The following is an 18,955-nucleotide window of genomic DNA, read 5'->3' as shown; positions in this document are numbered from 1 at the left end:
GAGTCCAGTAGGGAAGTTAGGCTGTAGGACAGTGGGAGTCGATCAATGCCACTGGAGCCAGCAGCTTCACAAATGGACACTTAGTATAGGGAAGTCTTTGCTGTATGTATATGTATGCTACAAATAAATATATAGTTACTAATAAAAGAATATAAATATTTATAAATAATAACATGAATAAAAGGAGGAAAATAAACCATGGTTATTTAAGGAAAAGAACATTGTATATTGATCATAATCTCCACAATGATAATTTTTCAGTCAATATTTGGGGCTGCTGTCACTTGTTTTTTCTACCAAGCTGATTATACCTCAGTGGGACCACTGTGTATGACTTCTGGCACTTAGTTGCAAAATATGCACTAATCTGCTTATTTATTTGAGACAGAATCTTACCATGTAGCCTTGACTGAACTGGAACTCCTCGTGTAGACCAGGCTAGCCTCAACTCAACAGAGATCTACCTGCCTCTGCCTCAGTGTTGGGATTAAAGGCGTGCACCACCATTCCCAGCCAAAGGATATAATTTTTGTCAGTGCAAATATTGATAGTTTAATTTACGTTTATTTTAAGTGCAGTAGAAATATTTCGTATTCATTCCCAAGGATATTTGATTGTCCATCTACTTATGCTACATAATTGTACTGTAAAGTGTATGTCTCTTTCTTGGTTTCCTCATCTTTGATACAGGATACTTACTCTTGCTTCAGAATTGCTAGATAAGATCCTGTCTTTAAAATATGTAGACCACTGTCTGCCTCTTAGTGAGCATATGAAATTCCACTTTGCTTATTGATCTCCTTAGAATCCACCCGTGCCTTTTCTTAGTGTACATCCCCATGGGTGAATGCTAGTTCTGGTCCTGGTTTTAAGCCTGGTGAAGCCTATTCAGCAGGCAAAAGTAGAATTAGTATTGTTTTGCATGTCATGACTCCCTGTACTCCTTTGAGTTGTTCTCCAGCGCTGACAAAGCAGTCTCTCTTCAGGAGGGTTTTGTTTTGTTTTTTAAATGGTAGCTAGAAACCTGATCTAGTCCTCTGTAAGGTTTGTTGAGTATAAAGAATCAGTACTAATGGACTTGAGGGCTTATGGCTATTGCAGTTAGCCATTCCCATTCCCATACATGTAAGCTACTGGGGGTTGTACTCTGTGTAGTGATGCAAGCTGTTGATTGCTTGTCAGATCTATCCTAGTGCAATTTGATTCTCTTCAACCATCCATACCAGGATGTTCCAAATGTGAAGGTGCCCTCAGTGCATTGAGTTACATGCTCCTCCTCATGGACACTTCTTGCACCATTCCCACGTTCATCTGCTGCTGAGGAGCCCTCAATCAAATGAGACAGATCTCACTCTGGCCCTGGGTGGCCTGGAACTCTCTGTGCAAACAACGCTGGTCTTGAGCTCATGGCTAGCCACCTGCCTCTGCCTCGTAAATAGTGAGAATAAAGCATGTGCCACCAGGCAGGTCTGGTAAAGCACCTTATTTTTAGTGGCTATACACAATACAGCATTCTAGCATGCTAAATGTTGATCAGGTGCACTTTTCAGCTGATGTTCTCTCGTGGAAACAGTGGCTGAGAGAGAGTACAAAGGCAGCTTCCTGAATTCACCATTTCGGATTTACTGAGAACTCAGTTTTTCCAAGCACTGCCTGACAGCTTCAGTCATTCCACTCTCATTTTATTCCTCACCAGGTATATGGTGCAGTGGCCCGGAGCTCGCATTCTGCGGCGTCAGGAGCTGGATGCCTTCCTGGCTCAGGCATTGTCCCCCAAACTCTATGAGCCGGACCAGCTGCAGGAACTCAAGGTACCAATCAGCCTTGTTTCCCTTTCCTGGGAAATCTTGCTTTGGATTTTGGTATAACTTTGCTAACCCTCACCAGACAGTTGTTTGGGCACCAAACTAATGATACTAATGTCATAGGTGTCAAAGCCTTCAAGGCAGAGGGGATATCCTGTCTAGGTATGGCTGTGCCATCAGGGTTTGTAAGCAAGAAAACAGTCAATTCCATATTTATCAGATTTTACCTGTTTATCAATGGATGTTTAGTCTTGTTTTTCACATCAGGAAATAAACTTCTCTTTTTTATTTTACCAGGGGATTCCAAGCCCTGGGTGGGCTCAATCTTAGGAATTTTCTAACATCTAGCCAGGATTCTTTTTCTTATTTCATTCCATTGTTCCTAGCTGCAACTTTAGTTTTCTCTAAAGCATAATCTTTGCCCTTCTAGTGTTGCACAGTCCCTTTTAAAAGAACCACTTGAAGAACGGTGTTAGACATCATCCCAATCCCCTTTTCGTGTTCCTTTTGATTTTGCCTTCTAGCACTCCTTTGTTCTTTGTGTTGGCAGTGTTTATTTCTCCTAAGTTGGCCCTGGTTTGTAGTGACCTCCTTTTCACTGCACTCATTAGTTGCTATGTTCATGTTTATAATTGCTTTCTGATTTCTGTATTAAATGTTAAAAAGTTCAAGACCTCCAGTTTAGTTGAACTCACAGCTCTGCCTTTTCTTTTCAAGGTTAGGGTTTTGTTTTTCTTTGCCTTCAGTTATTTAATTTTTTACCGTTTGATTTAAAATCAGCTAATCTCTTTTGATAAAATTGCCTTCGCTTTTAGATCTTTTTGCTGTTCTTTATGAACGCATCTTATGGCAAACAGTTTAGCTCTGTATTTGTTTTTAACTATTTTTTTTACATATTTGACAGGTGGTTCTCAATAAATTTCTGGGTTTTCCCTAAATTATGGTGTTAAATTGCATATTTTGGTGTTAACTAGAACTCCCTTGAGGCTTCTGATGACTTTGAAGCAAGCTGTATACAAAACCAAACCTCAGCAGAATCCCCCTCAAACTGTGTTCTTTACTTTGTGGATCAAGCTTTTCTGTTTGTTAGGCAGAAATTGTTACTGTCTTTAACACTTTTGTTTTCGGTGTCAGGCAGTGTGGCGGACCCAGTCAGGTCCTCCCGCGTGTTCCCTGGGTGCCCCGTCACCACCGTCCTCGCCGCAGGCTGTGCTTCAGGGGGTGGAATCACTGCCCTAGAGTGTGGTGCCACCCTCTACCTCTCCTCCTGTTTCTCTTGTGTAGATTATTCCTTCAGTATTGACATCCCAGTTCTGAAAATCAGACCGCCAGGGACCAGGTATGCCCACCAAGCCTTATTCACCATCAAGTTACTTTAACCAAAGTCCATCTTCTCTCCCATATCCTTTTCATTTTCGGATCCACATGCAGGATGTACCTTTTGAATACTTTCATTTTGGTTCTTTTGAGGCCTTAGTGCTTTCATGGTTTTCTCCTGGTTCTTCATCTAAGGAGAGACATTTCTAAAGATGTATCAGTGAGATACATTCCACGAACAGGGGCCTTCTGTCTGACTCGTTGCAGCCCGGGTCGTCTTGTGTCGAAGCTGGTGGTCCTGTTTCACGAGCACAGTTCACACTATTCATTGTCCAGATTAGTGTACATTTCAAAAGAGCTGTGAGGAAAAAGAGCATGTGATTGAGGGGAAGGCAGCTTGGTATTTTTTTTGTTTGTTTGTTTTGTTTTGTTTTTGATTTTTTTTTCAAGATTAAGCATCGTCTCAGTTATTGAATTGAGAATTAATAGAAATATTCTTATTTCAGGCTACCCAAAATTCCCATTAGAGTTCAGGGTTCCAGAATTCAGTGGTAGAAAATTTTTAAAATTGCTTTTCATTTAATCATTAAGGTTTTTGACATGTCAAAAGCAACGACGGTGCTTTTCTGTAAGATGCCTCTTGACTGTCACTGTTGCTGTGCCGGGGCTATCACAGTTTGTGGATTGCCTGGACCTGTCACTCTTCTCCCTGTCAGTGTCTAGTACACGCTTTGCCGTCAGAGGAGGAAAATAGAAAGGCAGGTCCTACTTCTGCCAGTTTGGACTCTTGCTACTAGCTTTTCTGAAGGGAGGGTTAGTGGGAAAAGACACTGCACCATGAGCTAAAATGAGTTTTTAAGAATTCATCTCATCCATGCTTTCTCTGTCCACCATGTCCATGAATAATTGAGCATGTTCTGTGTGGTTCCCTGAGTACCTGTGACAGTGACTGATGACCCTCATTTTCTTCCGTTATATTTTCTGAGCCATTCTTCTAGGTTTTGAGCATGAGTGTAATTGTTAAGGTAAAATTAGCACTGAGCCTGGGATTCAAAGTGGGTGGGTGAAGGACGAGGAGAAGGAACTTTTACCATTGTGATATTTGTCTAGTTTCTTCTCCCTTGTTCTTGACATCCCTATAATTCTTTTAACAGTTTCACATGCCAAGTGCAGAATATAAAAGATGGAAAATGAAGAGCTTTAAAGACAGTATTAGGGGCGTGCAACATGTCTGTGATACCTGTAAGAATTGTTTTGCATATAGGTAAATATGACATAAAGTAAGAGTCTGTAGCCCCATAAGTAGAGTCAAATAAAGTCACTTCATTCAAATTGGTTCTTGAACTGATTGGGCAGAGAATAAATTCTGCAGCTGTATTTCTTGTGAAGCCAGAATTTTTCTGTCTGTTTCTCTACTTGAGGAACTTTGGATAATGTTGAATATTTTATCTCCATTGGCATAAGACAGTCAATACAGATATCTGTACAGTTCAGGGTTCTAGTTAGCATTTAAAGAGACTGGAGAGATGGCTTAGCAGTCAAGAGCACTTGCTGCTCTTCCAGAGGACATGGATTTAATTTCTAATACCCACATGGCAGCTTATAACTATAACTCCTGTTCCTGGGAATCCAACACCCTCTTCTGGCCTCTGTGGACACTGGGCATTTACGTAGTGTACATACACATAAATAACTTTTTTAAAATCAACATTTAAGGATATAAAAACACTACAGTGTGAATTTTAGGGAGCTTTTGGGCAGGCATTTTGGTACATGCTTAGGAGCCAGAGACAGGAGAAGCAAGGGTTTAAAGCCATCTGGGGTATATACTAAGCTATTATCTCTAAAACAATAAAAAACATTTTGAAGGAAGTCAAGTATACACAGTAATAGAAATCTTGTCCACATACTTATGTAGCTTTTATTTCAAGAAAATTTGCCTTTTAAATTAACAGTAGTTGTCATTACTAAAATTGAAAATTATCTTGAAAGTATACTTTTTATCTTCATTGCTAAGGATTGAACTCAGGACTTCATGCATCTAAACTAAGCAAGTTCTATACCACTGATCTATATCCTCAGACCTAACATCATGTTTGAAATCCACAGCTGCAGTCCCTCAGTGGCCAGTGAAACTCATAGATGAATGAATGCACACGGGGTCTTGCTCCATTCCTCCCAACAAACTCAGAAATAAGTAATTCTAACAAGGGTGATTCTGTCTTGTAAATCTCTGTTATACTCTGTTAAACTTCACTTATTGTGTTATGGCCAGGATTTTAATCAGTGGGACTTTGTATCTGGGCATGACCAGTAGTAACCCATAACCTCAAGAGTTGCCACAGTTGTGTCCACAGACAGGCGGTATGGTATTTCAGGAAGACATTTTCATACAGGTAGAAACCTTTAAAGTGCCACTATATCTCTCCCTAAGCTGTGATCCTGATTTTCTATTCTCTGATATAGGGCACAGAGGACATGAGCTGGAAGCAGTGGTCCAGATCCAGATGAGGGATTCATAGCCACTATCCCAATTTGGGGGTGGGAGGGATGGGGATTGACCTTTGTGCAGGGCTGGCTCTGCCTGTTGACAGCCCACCACTTTTGCTTGGCTGCTCTCCAGCAGTTCAGCTCACTCTATGGTGAGGATTCTTCTTCTTTCTGAAGCTCACAGATGGGATCTCAATAAAGCATATGCATTCATTTGTTTCAGACTGACCCTCTTTCTCTTTATTGCACATAAATATGAAAATGCATTTAATTCCATCACCCTAGTCCCTCATGCTTCTCACAAGTATATGACTAGTGATGCACACTAGGATCCAGAGCTGAAGAGACAGTATTTGTAAATTTATGACCTGACTCCTCTAGGCCTTGCAAGTTTAATTGCATAGACTTACAAACTTTAGAAAAGATGGGCAAGAATGTTAGTTGATGATGTGATACATTCTTACAGTGGGAAATAAATAACATAATCCTAAATTCATTTTAGCATTTGGCACTGAAATGTTCTTTTTTTAATGTTTCATACAATGCCATTTTCCAAGAGTCATTTTCCCTGCCACAGTGCAGCCTTACCTGGACTCATACCCCCTAAAGACTCCATTCTTGAAAAACCATTGAGGTGAGAAGAAAGAAACCAGAACAGAATTAAACCTGTGTCCTAGATAATTCACAAACTAGGCCCTTTGCACACAGATGATCAAGAGTCAATTGGACTGTCAGGTGTCTTACCCTGCCTGTTGTCTATGAGAGGAGAGTTCTTGCCAGGCAGGTGCCAGTGCTCAGCCTAGGAAGACACAACTTTTGGAAATACCAGTAAAGCACAGTTCAAGTGCACTGTTTCTCATTTTGCATTCTTTTGTTTATGGACTAAAATGTGCTGACAGTTCAATTAAGTGTCTTTGAAACAACATATAAAGCAACAAACATATAGTGCAAATTTACTTAAAAATGAAATTATGCCAAGTAATTTCTTAATACAGGTGCTTGAAAAATGTAGGATCTTAAAATGTTTCTTTTGAACACCCTCTATTAGACCATGGCCGGTGTTCAGATGTAGGCTCTGAGCCATGAAGGAGACTGAACCTCATCAGTCCCTTTATCATGTCGACTCTTAGCACCATTTTATCCATGCTGTGTGGTAACCTACAGACGCAAACTCAGTGTATTCATAAAAACATGCTCCCTACTATTCTAGTAACAAAAAATGTTTTCTTTGAGTAAGAACGGGTCTGCTGGTACTCTTGTGAGGATTGTGCTCTGTTAACTTTGGGAAGTTTTAGTGCAAGGGTGATACTGTACTCCTCCTCCTCCATAAAAATTACTCTTTCAATTTAAAGATTGAAAACCTAGACCCCCGAGGAATTCAGCTGTCAGCTCTCTTCATGAGCGGAGTAGACATGGCATTGTTTGCCAATGACGCGTGTGGGCAGCCCATCCCCTGGGAACACTGTTGTCCTTGGATGTATTTTGATGGGAAGCTCTTCCAGTCCAAACTTCTCAAAGCCAGCCGGGAAAAGACCCCACTCATCGACCTCTGTGATGGTCAGGTATGTTGGGGACAGGGTGGCCATCTTGGACTATAGTGGAATGCAGTGTATAAGCTAAATCTACTATCTTAGCCAGGGTTACTATTGCTATAATGAAACACCATGACCAAAGCAACTTGGGGTGAAAGGGTTTTTCAGACTTCCACTTTCATGTTACCATTTGTTATTGAAGGAAGTCAGGACAGGAACTCAAACAGGGTAGGTAGGAACCTGGAGGCAGGAGCTGATGCAGAGGCCGTGGAGAAGTGCTGCTTACTGGCTTCCTCCCGCTGGCTTGCTTAGTCTACTTTCTTATAAAACCCAGAACCACCAGTGCAGGGATGGCCCCACCCACAATAGACTGGGCCCTCTCCCCCATCAGTTGCTAATTAAGAAAAATGCCTTACAGGCTTGCCTGCAACCCGGTCTCATGGAGGCATTTTCTTACTTGAGGCTTCCTCCTCTCAGATAGCTTTAGCCTGTGTCATGTTGACATAGAACTATTCAGTACACCTGCCATCTTCTTAACTGAGTATCCTTAATAGATATTTGATTCTCATTGCTTAAGAGAGTTAGGTCCTAGAAAGCTCCTTGCACACCGAGTCAGCAAGTGTGAACTGCTGCAGCTGGAAGTGAGGGCTAGGTTCCCATGAACCTGTTCACATTTTCATTTGCATAGCCTGTACTGTGTGGCTTCTCTTCATAGGTATTTCACTTAAGATATGTTTTTTTGATTGTGACTATTATTATCCTATGGCCAATGGGACATGCTTGTGGGACATCAGAGCCTGGTATGCTTTTCTAAGCCCTACAAAACGCTTCAGCACTGTGGGACTATCTCAACCAGTGCAACCATCAAAAGGGGCAAAAATGCAACACTAGGCCAGCAGGAAGCCCCATTTTCAGTATGAGCTGCACTAAGTAGCAGTGTTGTCTCATTGGTGCTCAGTTAGGATCAGTTTGTCGTGCCCTACATCTTGTATCTCTACGTCTTAGAGTGACCAGAGACACACCTGACTGTTGATTTGTTAAGAAGAAGTAAGCATCAGGAGTAGGTGAGAGGCTGGAGAAATGGTTCAGCAGTTAAGAGCATGTATTGTTTTTGCAGAGGACCCAAGTTCAGCTCCCAGCACCCTCATAAGGCGACTCACAACCACTAGCACCAGGGAGGGAGGCTCAGACCACCACTCCACAGGCACTTCACACATAAGCATGTGCCCACATGGAGACAGATAATTAAATAAATATTAAAAATAAAAAAATAATTAGGAGAATGTGCAGGTATGGACTTTGTACCATAGTAGTTCTGTTTTGTTAGTGACTGCTCAGATGTATTAAAATGAGGATGGTGTTTTTACCTGCCTACCCCTTAACTTTCAGACTGAGCAGGCGGCCAAGGTGGAAAAGATGCGCCAGAGCATTCTAGAGGGGCTCAACTTCTCCCGGCAGAACCACCCACTCCCCTTCCCACCACCTCCTGCTCTGCCCTTCTATCCAGCATCTATGTACCCTCGGCACTTTGGGCCAGTCCCACCCTCACAGGGCAGGGGCAGGGGCTTTGCAGGTGAGTCATATTTTGGGAATCTGTTAGGTGGGGGCAGAGTGTATGGTCCTTTTCGTGGCATTGTAGCTTGCCGTATGGAGACCCTGTAATAATAGGTTTTAAGGAGTCACCATTATGGTAGTAATTCTTCCGAGTATGAATGAGAGAGTAAGATCCTGACGGAGATGGGGAGAAAGAAAAAGGGAGTCACCTTGATTTTAGTTATCTTTCATATGTACAGGGAAAGTACATCCCTCTGGGTCAGAGGGAACTCTCTTCTGGAGTTACACCTCCAGGGTCTTTAGGAGCCCACAGCCAGTACCCTATTAAATGACTACTGAGGGAGGAGGGCCTGGGAGACCCCCTCCCAGAAGTAGAAAGAGATATGGATTCTCCTGCCTACTTTGATGAATGGGAGGTCCTTTTGAATTCCTTCTCTCATGCTTTTCCTGTTTCTCTCTACTCCGGGTCCCACAGGAGTCTGTGGCTTTGGAGGCCACTATGGGGAAACAGTAGCAACAGGCCCTTACCGTGCCTTCCGGGTGGCAGCAGCATCGGGACACTGTGGAGCCTTCTCAGGCAGTGACAGCAGCAGGACTAGCAAGTCCCAGGGCGGTAATTATTACCCACACCCCTCCCAGACTTCTACCTGCCAGCATTTCTTTTGCTCCAGCATTTGGCACCGTTCTTTCTTGGCTGTCCTTGGAAGCCATCTCTAATGTAGTGCCTTTTCTCCTGGGTCCCTGACTGACCGTTTGTCTGTGCAATGGCCCTGTTGTAGCTGTCCTTTCTCTCCTTCCAGGGTAGACCACTAAGTGTCCACCTAGAAGAGAACTTGTCTGTGTACCAGTATGACCTGGCCAACACCTTGTGTTCATGGGCTGGGCTGCCAGCTTTGCATAGTGGTATATCTCATGCAGCCATTCTTTGGTAAAGGTGCTTGTACTTGTGTAGAAGATGCCAGCGGGTGCAGAATTCCTAGTACACAAAAGCTTCTGATAGTTTGTTTTATAGAAATGTTTTTAAAGAAAATTTTAATATAAAGTTATTTATTATAAATTTTGCTTACATCTCTCTTCATTTGTGTTTGTATTATAAAAGGAAAGAGTTTTGGAAATAGTTTATTGTAATTCTGCTGTCACTTGAAGCCACGATGTTGCAGGATCCATCTGATACATAACTAATTACTTTGAGGATAGACATTCCTTTCCGGATGGTAGTGTTTGCCAGCACAGTCGCTCGAGCACTTAGAGTGGCCAACAAGAGGCATGGTATATGGGAAGATGTGGCTAAGGATTGGTTGTCTGCAGCCCCAGTGGGCCCTGACACTCCTGTTCCTCAGCCTCTCAAGGACTTCTGTGCCTTGTGGCTGCTCCTGTAATTCTTGACCCTGAGATGTTCCAGCTCCCTCTGGAGCTGGACTCTGATGCTGTCTGTCCTGTGGGTGGGGACAACGAGGGGAGAGGGGTGCTGTCTGGGACAGTGTGGGGAAGAGAAAGTATAAGAAGCTTACCTTGCTTCCTAGCTGTCCTGTTCACACTTGTGCACGCCTGGAGTGCAAGTACATACAAGGTGTTCAAGACAGAAAGTAGATGTAAACTAGCTCAGTAAATTTTCAATCTTGGTAGGGTTGTGGTGATCCCAGCCCTTAGAAGACAGGGGCAGTCCCTAAATGGGACATCTCCATCAAATCCCTCCCCTCAGGGCTCAGGGAACCCTGAGGAAAAGGAGGCAGAAAGAGTGTAAGATCCAGAGGAGATGGAGAACACCAAGAACACAAGGCCCTCTAAATCAGCATGATCAAAGCTCATAGGAACTCAGAGACTGAGGCAGCATGTACAGGGTCTGTACAGGTCTGCACCCCTTTGAGTATATATTATGACTTCTGTTTAATTGTTTTTATGGGATTCCTGAATGTGTGAATAAGTGGATCTCTGTTTCTTGTGTCTTCTCTTTAGCTCTTCTCCTTTTGTTTGTTTTGTTTAATTCCAATGTGTCAGTTTTTGTTTTATTTTATTGTATTTTATTATTGTCCCTTAGAAGCCTGTTGTTTTCTAAGAGACAGAAAAGGAGTAGATCCAGATAGGAGGGGAAGTGGGGAGGAACTGGGAGGAGTAGAGGGAGGAGAAATTAATCAGGATATATTATGTGAGAAAAAAAAAATCTATTTTTAATAAAAGGAAAAAAATAAAATAAAAAGAAGATGGGGCAGGAAAATTTCCACAAGTTCAATGCTAGGCTGGTGTTCATGGAAAGTCTTAGATCAGCTAATACTATATGGTGAGATTGTGTCTTAGAAAAGTTATTTATCTTAATTGCCTGGTAAAATAATATTTTTGACGTAAAATAAGCTATTATTAAAACATATTGTCTGGCTGGGTGTGGTGGCACACTCCTTTAATCTTAGCAATCTGGAAGCAGAGGCAGATTCGAACCCAGCTTGGTCTAGACCCTGTGTCAAGAAAACAAGAACTGTCTTGTCTGTTTCTTTATACTTTTCTCATGTGGCTACAGGAAACAGAGGCCTCTCCTAAGAGGGTGGTAACTTGGTAGGCAGACCTGTTTCCAGTACTTCTTCAACTGTGTAGGTCAGTCATAGGCATGTTTTGACACCAGGATGGCAGGGAACATATGCTTAGAAGTAAGGTGTTCACGCTCATTTGTTTGAACAGTTTTCCTGTACTTAATAGTTTAAGAAATGTCTTAGGTTAGAAAGCTAGAATATTCACATTGTCAGTAATATGAAATGCGTGTAGTCCACCTGTGATTCCACCCGACATACAGAGCTAGAGGGCTAAGAGGTCATGGCAGGCCTGGATTGCACAATGAGACCCTGTTTTGTGAGGTCTTATATAGTCCAGGTGTAGCGTGCTTGCTTAGCCCTGCATGGCCTTGGGTTCAATTCCTTGTACTTTGAGAGTGAGAGAGGAAGGGCTGTTTCTAGACTTACTAATTTCTTTAATGTTTAGATAATGCTGTAGAAATGGGAGTGTTTACCTAGAGGAAAGTGTACTGAGGTTGCACAAGCCCATCTGGTGGAGAAGGCAGGCCAGCTGCATGCAGCTACATTTCACTGTGAATTTCCCTAAATAGGGGTTTCACATTGGCAGTTGGAATCCAGCTCAGTTGCAAATCCATTTGTTTGTTTTATATTTTAAACATCTATTTTGTGTGTATGAACATGCTACAGGGTAACTATGGAGGTCAGAGGGCAGCTTGCAGGAGTTGGTTCTCTCTTTTAAACATGGATCTCAATGATAGATCATCTATCAGACTTGATGGCAAGCACCATTATTGGGTGGATGAGCCATCACACCAGGCCCCCCCCCCCAAATTTATACAGGGTCTCCATCTGTATTCCAGTTGGGCCTCAAATCCACAATCCTCCTGCCTCAGTTTCTCAAGTGTTTTAATCACAAATGCTTACACTACCATACCTAGCTCTGTTGTGGGTTCTTAACTATAGCTTGAAATCATATGGTGCAGGGCCAGGCATGTCTATAATCTCAACACTCAGAAGGCAGAGGCAGGTGAGTTTGATACCAGCCTGAGTTCTAATCTGGAGAGTTCCAAAACAGACAGTGTACATAGAGAGACAAAATAATAATAACAACAATAATAAAAAAAATTGCATGGTGTATACAGAGGGTCTTCTGTAATATAATCTTCACAAAGCAAGGTAAATAGCTTCTTACTAAGTTGGCAACAACCAAGAGTTGCTTTGCTTGCTTTCTCTTTGTTGGTCCTAATGATGCAATTGTAAAGATCTTGTCTTCTCGTGTATTTATTTTTGTGCAGGAGTTCAACCTATTCCTTCTCAGGGAGGGAAGCTAGAAATAGCTGGTACCGTGGTCGGCCACTGGGCTGGAAGCAGGCGGGGTCGTGGGGGCCGAGGGCCCTTCCCTCTGCAGGTGGTGTCTGTAGGAGGACCGACGAGAGGGTAAGCTCTGGACCTGGATGGTGAAAACAGTCTTTGACTGGCTCCTCCTCCTGAGCAGGAGTTGTTCCATCTCACTCCACTCCCTATTCCCTACTCCTACACTTTCCCCCCACCCCGGCTTTTTTTCTTTTTTTTGAGACAGTTTCTCTGGGTAGCCTTGGTTGTCTTAGAACTCACTCTGTAGACCAGGCTGACCTCTGCCTCCCAAGTTCTGGGATCAAAGGTGTGTGCCACCACCACCTAGCAAAGGTCTTAGTGTTACATGGAACCCTGTTATATAACATTCTATAATTGTTTAATTGACTATTATCAAATAATTAACCATGCATTATTCAATTAATGAACTGTCTTTTTAAAAGTACTTAAAGTTTTAGTCTTGAATGTGAACCAGAAAAATGATTCCTTGAGTTTGATGTGACCATGCTTAATACTTAATACCCAATACTCGCTGTCTCACTCAGTGTAAGATCTATTTGAGAGTATTTTCAGCATAATCTTTGATAGATTTAAGTCTGTTTGGTCTTGTCTTTTTATATTGACACAGGCGTCCAAGGGGAGTTATTTCCACTCCAGTGATTAGAACATTTGGAAGAGGTGGAAGGTACTATGGCAGAGGCTACAAAAGCCAGGGAGCAATTCAGGTAATTCAGCACAGGGTTCCTGTCACTCCTGCATGTCTCCCTAGGCTGAGTTTCTCCTGTGTTGTGACTGTCGGGCAGTTTTTAGTCCTCTGACTTGATACCTGGCCCATAGGTGCTTTCCATGTTTACATAAAACTTCCTGTGAGCCCAAATTATTTCCTTTCATTCAGGAACTTCATCTGTGTGATACCTTTGGTGTTGGACCTCTTGTTTAGACCAAATGAGGACCCAGGCTCCCCTGGCTATCTATCTTCTTAGTTTGCAACTTCTTAAATGGGAAATGAGTTAAAAAAAAAAGTCAGGGTCTCACTGTGTAACCCTGGCTGACCTGGAACTTGTTGTGTAGACCAGGCTGTCCTCAAACTCAGAGATCTACCTGCCTCTGACTTCTGAGTATTGCTGCAATTAAAGGCATGCACCACCATCCAATTGAAACGAGATTTGAGACTATAGACCTGATACCAAGTTATTCAGTCTACAGGTTAAACATGTACATATGATATATGTGATGATGGTTTATGTGTGTGTATTAAGACTTGCTTATTTTTCAGTGGGGTCATGATGGTGCATGCCTTTAATCCCAGCACAGATACAAACAGATCTCAAGTATGAGGCTAGTGTGGTCCACAAAACAAGTTCTAGAACCTTGTCTCAAAACTAACAAACAAAAAGACTTGCTTATTTTTATTTTGTGTGTGTGTGTGGATGTTTTGCCTTCATGTATGTCTGGGCACCATGAGCCTCAAATCAGAATAAGATGTTGGAGTCCCTGGGATTAGAGTTAGAGAAATTCCATGTAGGTGCTGGGAACCCAGCCCAGGTCCTCTTAAAACTCTTAAAACCACTGCTTTTAACCTTCTGCCCCACTTTTTTTTTTTTTTTTAAATTTTTAAGGTAAGATTCTCATATATACCTGTTGTAGCTATGCTTTTTTTTGATCTCTGTCTCACATATCCTTTTCCCTGATTGAACTTCCCGTAGCCTTTCTTTTTTTTTTTCTTGAGACAGGATTTCCTGTAGCCTTCTTATGGATACCTGTACCTTGTGCATGCCATGTAGAGACAGTGTGCTTTTACTTCCTGTTCCAGTAAAATACTTACTGAGTTCAAACACCAAGTATTTACTAATACTCTATTTCTAGTGTCTAAATGTACTCTTACTCATCTTGGAGAATCTTGCTTCAGGAGGAGGTGATTAAATAATTCATCCCATAGTTAGTCAGTGCTTTGTCACACATTCACGGCACAGCTGGAGGCGGAGGGCATGTCTGTGTGCCCCTGCGTTCTTACACCACCTCTTCTAAAAGGCTCAGTACCTGTTCATGGCACCGCTGGAGGTGAAGGGCGTGTCTGTGTGTCCCTGCGTTCTTACACCACCTCTTCTAAAAGTACCTGTTTCCTGGCCGGGCAGTGGTGGCGCACGCCTTTAATCCCAGCACTCGGGAGGCAGAGGCAGGCGGATCTCTGTGAGTTCGAGACCAGCCTGGTCTACAAGAGCTAGTTCCAGGACAGGCTCCAAAACCACAGAGAAACCCTGTCTCGAAAAACCACACACACACACACACAAAAGTACCTGTTTCCTTGGCCCCCAGGGAGCCATGATTTTGCCTCATTTGTCTTGATTCTATAAATACCTTTTTGTCCCATGTCCCCTTTAGGCTCCAGGTCTGATCTGGTCTCTGAGGCCCTTTCCTTGGTGGGTTCTTAAAGAATTGCCCCTCAGGAAGGGCTGAAGGAAACTGTTCGATGTGAAGGTGTTTTCCTAATCAGGACACTGGCTTGCAGACTTTCCACCGTTTTCTTGATTCCTTTATTTTCTTCAGCTTACCTAATGTTATTGATATTGAACTTACCTGTGTGCTAGACCTATGTTCCCCTATTGGTTTTGGTTTCCCATGAAGCCTTGCTGCCTTTCCTAAAGCCCCTGGCACTAACCGACCACACACTCAGAACAGTGAGCTTAGACCTTGCTCTTCAGGAGCTTGTCTCCAGTGGGCTGGCAGTGCTGCTTGGCTCTGGCTAAGTTGCTTTTCTTTGCCGCTTCTTTCTTTTTTAAAAGATGTATTTATTTATTATGTACACAGTGTTCTGTCCACATGTATGCCTACAGGGCAGAAGCGGGCATCAGTCTCATTACAGATGGCTGTGAACTACCATCTCGTTGCTGGGAATTGAACTCAGGACCTCTGGAAGAGCAGCCAATGCTCTTAACCTCTGAGCCATCTTTCCAGCCTGTCTTTGTTGTTTTCGTCTTCAGTGTTCCAGTGGCCTTCTTGCTGGCTCTTCTATGCCTACCTTTGATTTTTGGAGGCTCTTCATTGCTTGTCTCCTCTCTTCTTTTTTGGTTTATAACTCAGGTTACAATTTACCTTTATGGTTTTTATTTTGTTTTCCTTGTTTGGTTGTTGTTACTCTTCTGAGACACTCTCGCTATCATAGCCCTGGATGATCTGGAACTTGCTATGTAGGCCGGGTTGATCTCAAATTCATAGAGATTCCCTGCTACTGTCTCCTGGGTACTAGGATTAAAGTTATGGATCATTGTGCCATATGGAGCACTATGCCACACCTTATGTATTCATTCATTCGTTCATTCATTCTTGTGTGTGTATAATGTATGTTTTATGCATTCATGAATCACAATGGTCACGTAGCAGTAAAAGCTCAACTTTGTGGCATTAATTTTTTTATTTATTTATTTATTTATTTATTTATTTATTTATTTATTTATTTATTTTTGAGACAGCTTGAGCACTCAGCCCCACCATCCTTCTTGCTCCCAAAGAACTGTATTGACAGTCACTCCCCACCCTGTGACCTTTCCTTCAGCTTCCATTTGCCATTCAGTCTCATTTGTGTTAAGGGATGTTTATAATCCTGATTGTCATAACTTGTTGACTTAGAAACTTGATTTCTAAGGGGAGAAAGAAGGCTCACAGCAGAAAACTGCCAGGCCACAGTCTCTGTCACAATCAGGGTGAAGGCATCACCATCTCAGAGAGCCTTATGTTGGGAAATGTGTCAGACTCAAGGTCCATTGTTTTCAAGGGAAATTATTTGTCAACCTGCTTAGAGAAGGAGGCGCACTCCAGAAGAGGTCATTCCCAATCCTTGTGCTGTTGTTCATATAGCCTTGCTTCGTGTTGAGGGTGCCTGGCAGTGTTCTTGTTTACTCTGTAAAGATGGGGCATGTGCTTTCTGAGACCTATGCATTTTGGAAAGTATGAGGACAGCCTCCATTTCAAAGAAGACTCACTAAAAGATGCTTATAACTTTAAATAATTAGGTACTATGTAAAATTGTTAGAGCACTCCAAGTGGGACTTTATCATTTTAAAACAAACATTACCAGCCAGAGATGTTGAGGCAAGGGGCTACAGAAGGAATTAGCCAAGACAGTTGAAGGCCGAGCAGAACAGAGGCAGAGGGCCTAGCCTCTCATATTTTCCTTTTGAATTCTCTGGCTGAGGCATTATGGCCAAGCCATGTCCCTGCCCGTCCATGTTGTCCCCAGTCTAGCCCTGCCTCTTCCATACCTAAAGCTCTTAACACCTCTCCTTCTCAACAGGGCCGGCCTCCTTATGCTGCTTCAGCAGAAGAAGTGGCCAAAGAACTGAAGTCGAAATCTGGGGAATCCAAGTCCTCTGCTGTGTCCTCAGAAGGATCCCTGGCTGAAAACGGAGTGATGGCCGAGGAGAAACCAGTGCCCCAACTTAATGGGAGCACAGGTGACACCAGGGCCCCCAGCCACTCTGAAAGTGCCTTGAACAATGACTCTAAAACGTGCAATACAAATCCTCACTTAAATGCACTAAGTACAGACAGCGCCTGCCGCAGGGAGGCTGCTCTGGAGGCAGCTGTCTTAAATAAAGAAGAGTAAACTTATTTTTTATAGAGGGTGAAGGATGCTGGAAGGGTAAGGATTTAGGAATACCTGGAGAGAAAGAGAGCCTGCAGTTATGTACATTTTGTCCTTTCCGTAAGAGAAAAATGAGGACTTTGGAAATTCAGATCCCTCTTTGATATCAGAGATTTAAAACAACACATTTTTTTAGTTTTAACCAGTTGTAGTCAAAATGCTACAATAAAACAAAAAAGGAGAAAGAAAATGAAGAGCATTTGACTCCCGCACTTAAAATGAAGTACACAAAGTTTTAACTGGTTATGACAAAAGCCTAGAGTTGTGTTTCTTGAACTATAAAGAAAACAAATTTTGGCAGTCTTTAAGTATATATAGCTTAAAATATAATTTTTAGCATTTGGCACCATATGTATGCCATTATATTTGATTTTTGCATTACTGTTTCACAATGAAGCTTTGTTTTAAGGCTTTGATTTTTATGATTATGAAAGAAATAAGGCACAACCACAGTTTTTCTTTCTTACTTAAATTTCATCACTGTTGATGTGGTTCTTTTGTGTTAAAAAAAAGTGCAACTATCAAAACTAAAAAAAATTACAGAGTAAACTGCTGTTGTGCTGATTTTGAATACACAATACATCATACGTACTTTACAAGCAAGTTCAATGGAGATGAAGTTGAAATCATAGAAGATGCAAATGACCTTTCAAAATCAACACAATATGTTCTGAAACTTCGTGACTAATACACCATGCATCTGTGATCAATGAGCTATGTGGTTTTGATCGGATGTAGACCATTAGTGCTACTACTTGAGCTAAACTTCTGCATGGTCCATAATTTTTAAAGTGTGTAGTTACTATTATGCATGTTATTGTCCTTTCTTCCATTCTTACCAGTATGTGCCCATTTGCAAAACAAAAACGCTAATAATCAGTAATAGTCCTATAAAAGATGTTAACTCTGTTTAGTCATTGACTGATCTTGCTCTAACCTTAAAATTTTGTGATTATTGACCTCTGTTGCATTTATTCTAAACCCCCCAAATTATCTAGCCGTTTGGAATATCGACATTACCCTGGTGTACTCACTGCTGTGCGCATTACTGTTCTCTGTTGCTGTTTTATGCCTTCATATTAGCAAATATGAAATTCTGTGAAGAAAAACCCCCTTTGATCTTAAAAAACAAAACACCCCTCCCCTTCTGTAGCAGGAAACAGATTGCTTGTTCTTGAGAAGTTTCCCATCAGGAATTTAGTAGAAGCAGGTATACTTCTATCATTTTGATGTTTTGTTACTGTTTCCAAACAATGTACTTTGAATCAGAATCACTTCTTACGTTTCATATACTTCCGATGCTCTTCATCACATTAGTGATCAGAAATGAGGTGTAACTCCCCAGCCCCTGCCCGCAAGAGCTAAGTAGGATCTTACTGTAAGTTGAAGGGAGTTCCGCCCTAACTCATGGATTGTGAAGAATGAACTGCTGTTGGGTCTGATTGACTGTCGATGGATTGTGGTGTGGTGTATCCGGAGGCTATTGAATGCAACTTACAATGCTTAATAAAAATCTTTATTCTTTTAGTATAAAGTATGGTGTGGCTTTTAAATTCACTGGTGAAAGCATAAATTTAACAGAGGTTTAATTCAAATTGCAGTAGCTCATGAAGAGCTCCGTCAGATAACAAAAAGTTCAGAAATACCATGCCCTGTCAGAGTAATTCTAGAGGGACATAAGAAGGGATTAATACGAAGATTATTCTGAGCACAATGTTTTGAGCTCTATTAAAGACATTCTCCGACCAATCAGGCTAAGTC

The 18,955-nt window shown here is 42.0% G+C and overlaps 1 protein-coding gene across 1 annotated transcript in view; it reads left to right on the top strand.

Annotated features, from left to right (window-relative positions):
* Positions 1-18,728, top strand: part of Fam120a (family with sequence similarity 120 member A) — an 84,757-nt gene extending 66,029 nt beyond the window's left edge. The window contains exons 12-18 of the mRNA XM_075969680.1: positions 1,697-1,811; positions 6,965-7,174; positions 8,534-8,717; positions 9,174-9,311; positions 12,495-12,636; positions 13,181-13,277; positions 16,844-18,728. Coding sequence (XP_075825795.1) covers positions 1,697-1,811; positions 6,965-7,174; positions 8,534-8,717; positions 9,174-9,311; positions 12,495-12,636; positions 13,181-13,277; positions 16,844-17,155 — 1,198 coding nt within the window. The 3' untranslated portion in view covers positions 17,156-18,728. The remainder of the gene's footprint in view (positions 1-1,696; positions 1,812-6,964; positions 7,175-8,533; positions 8,718-9,173; positions 9,312-12,494; positions 12,637-13,180; positions 13,278-16,843) is intronic.
* Positions 18,729-18,955: the final 227 nt, after the last annotated feature.

This window comes from Microtus pennsylvanicus, chromosome 4 (genome assembly GCF_037038515.1).
Source record: "Microtus pennsylvanicus isolate mMicPen1 chromosome 4, mMicPen1.hap1, whole genome shotgun sequence".
Classification (NCBI taxonomy): Eukaryota; Metazoa; Chordata; class Mammalia; order Rodentia; family Cricetidae; genus Microtus; species Microtus pennsylvanicus.
Note: the sequence above shows the minus strand (reverse complement) of the source record. Positions and strands in the feature narration are given on the sequence as shown.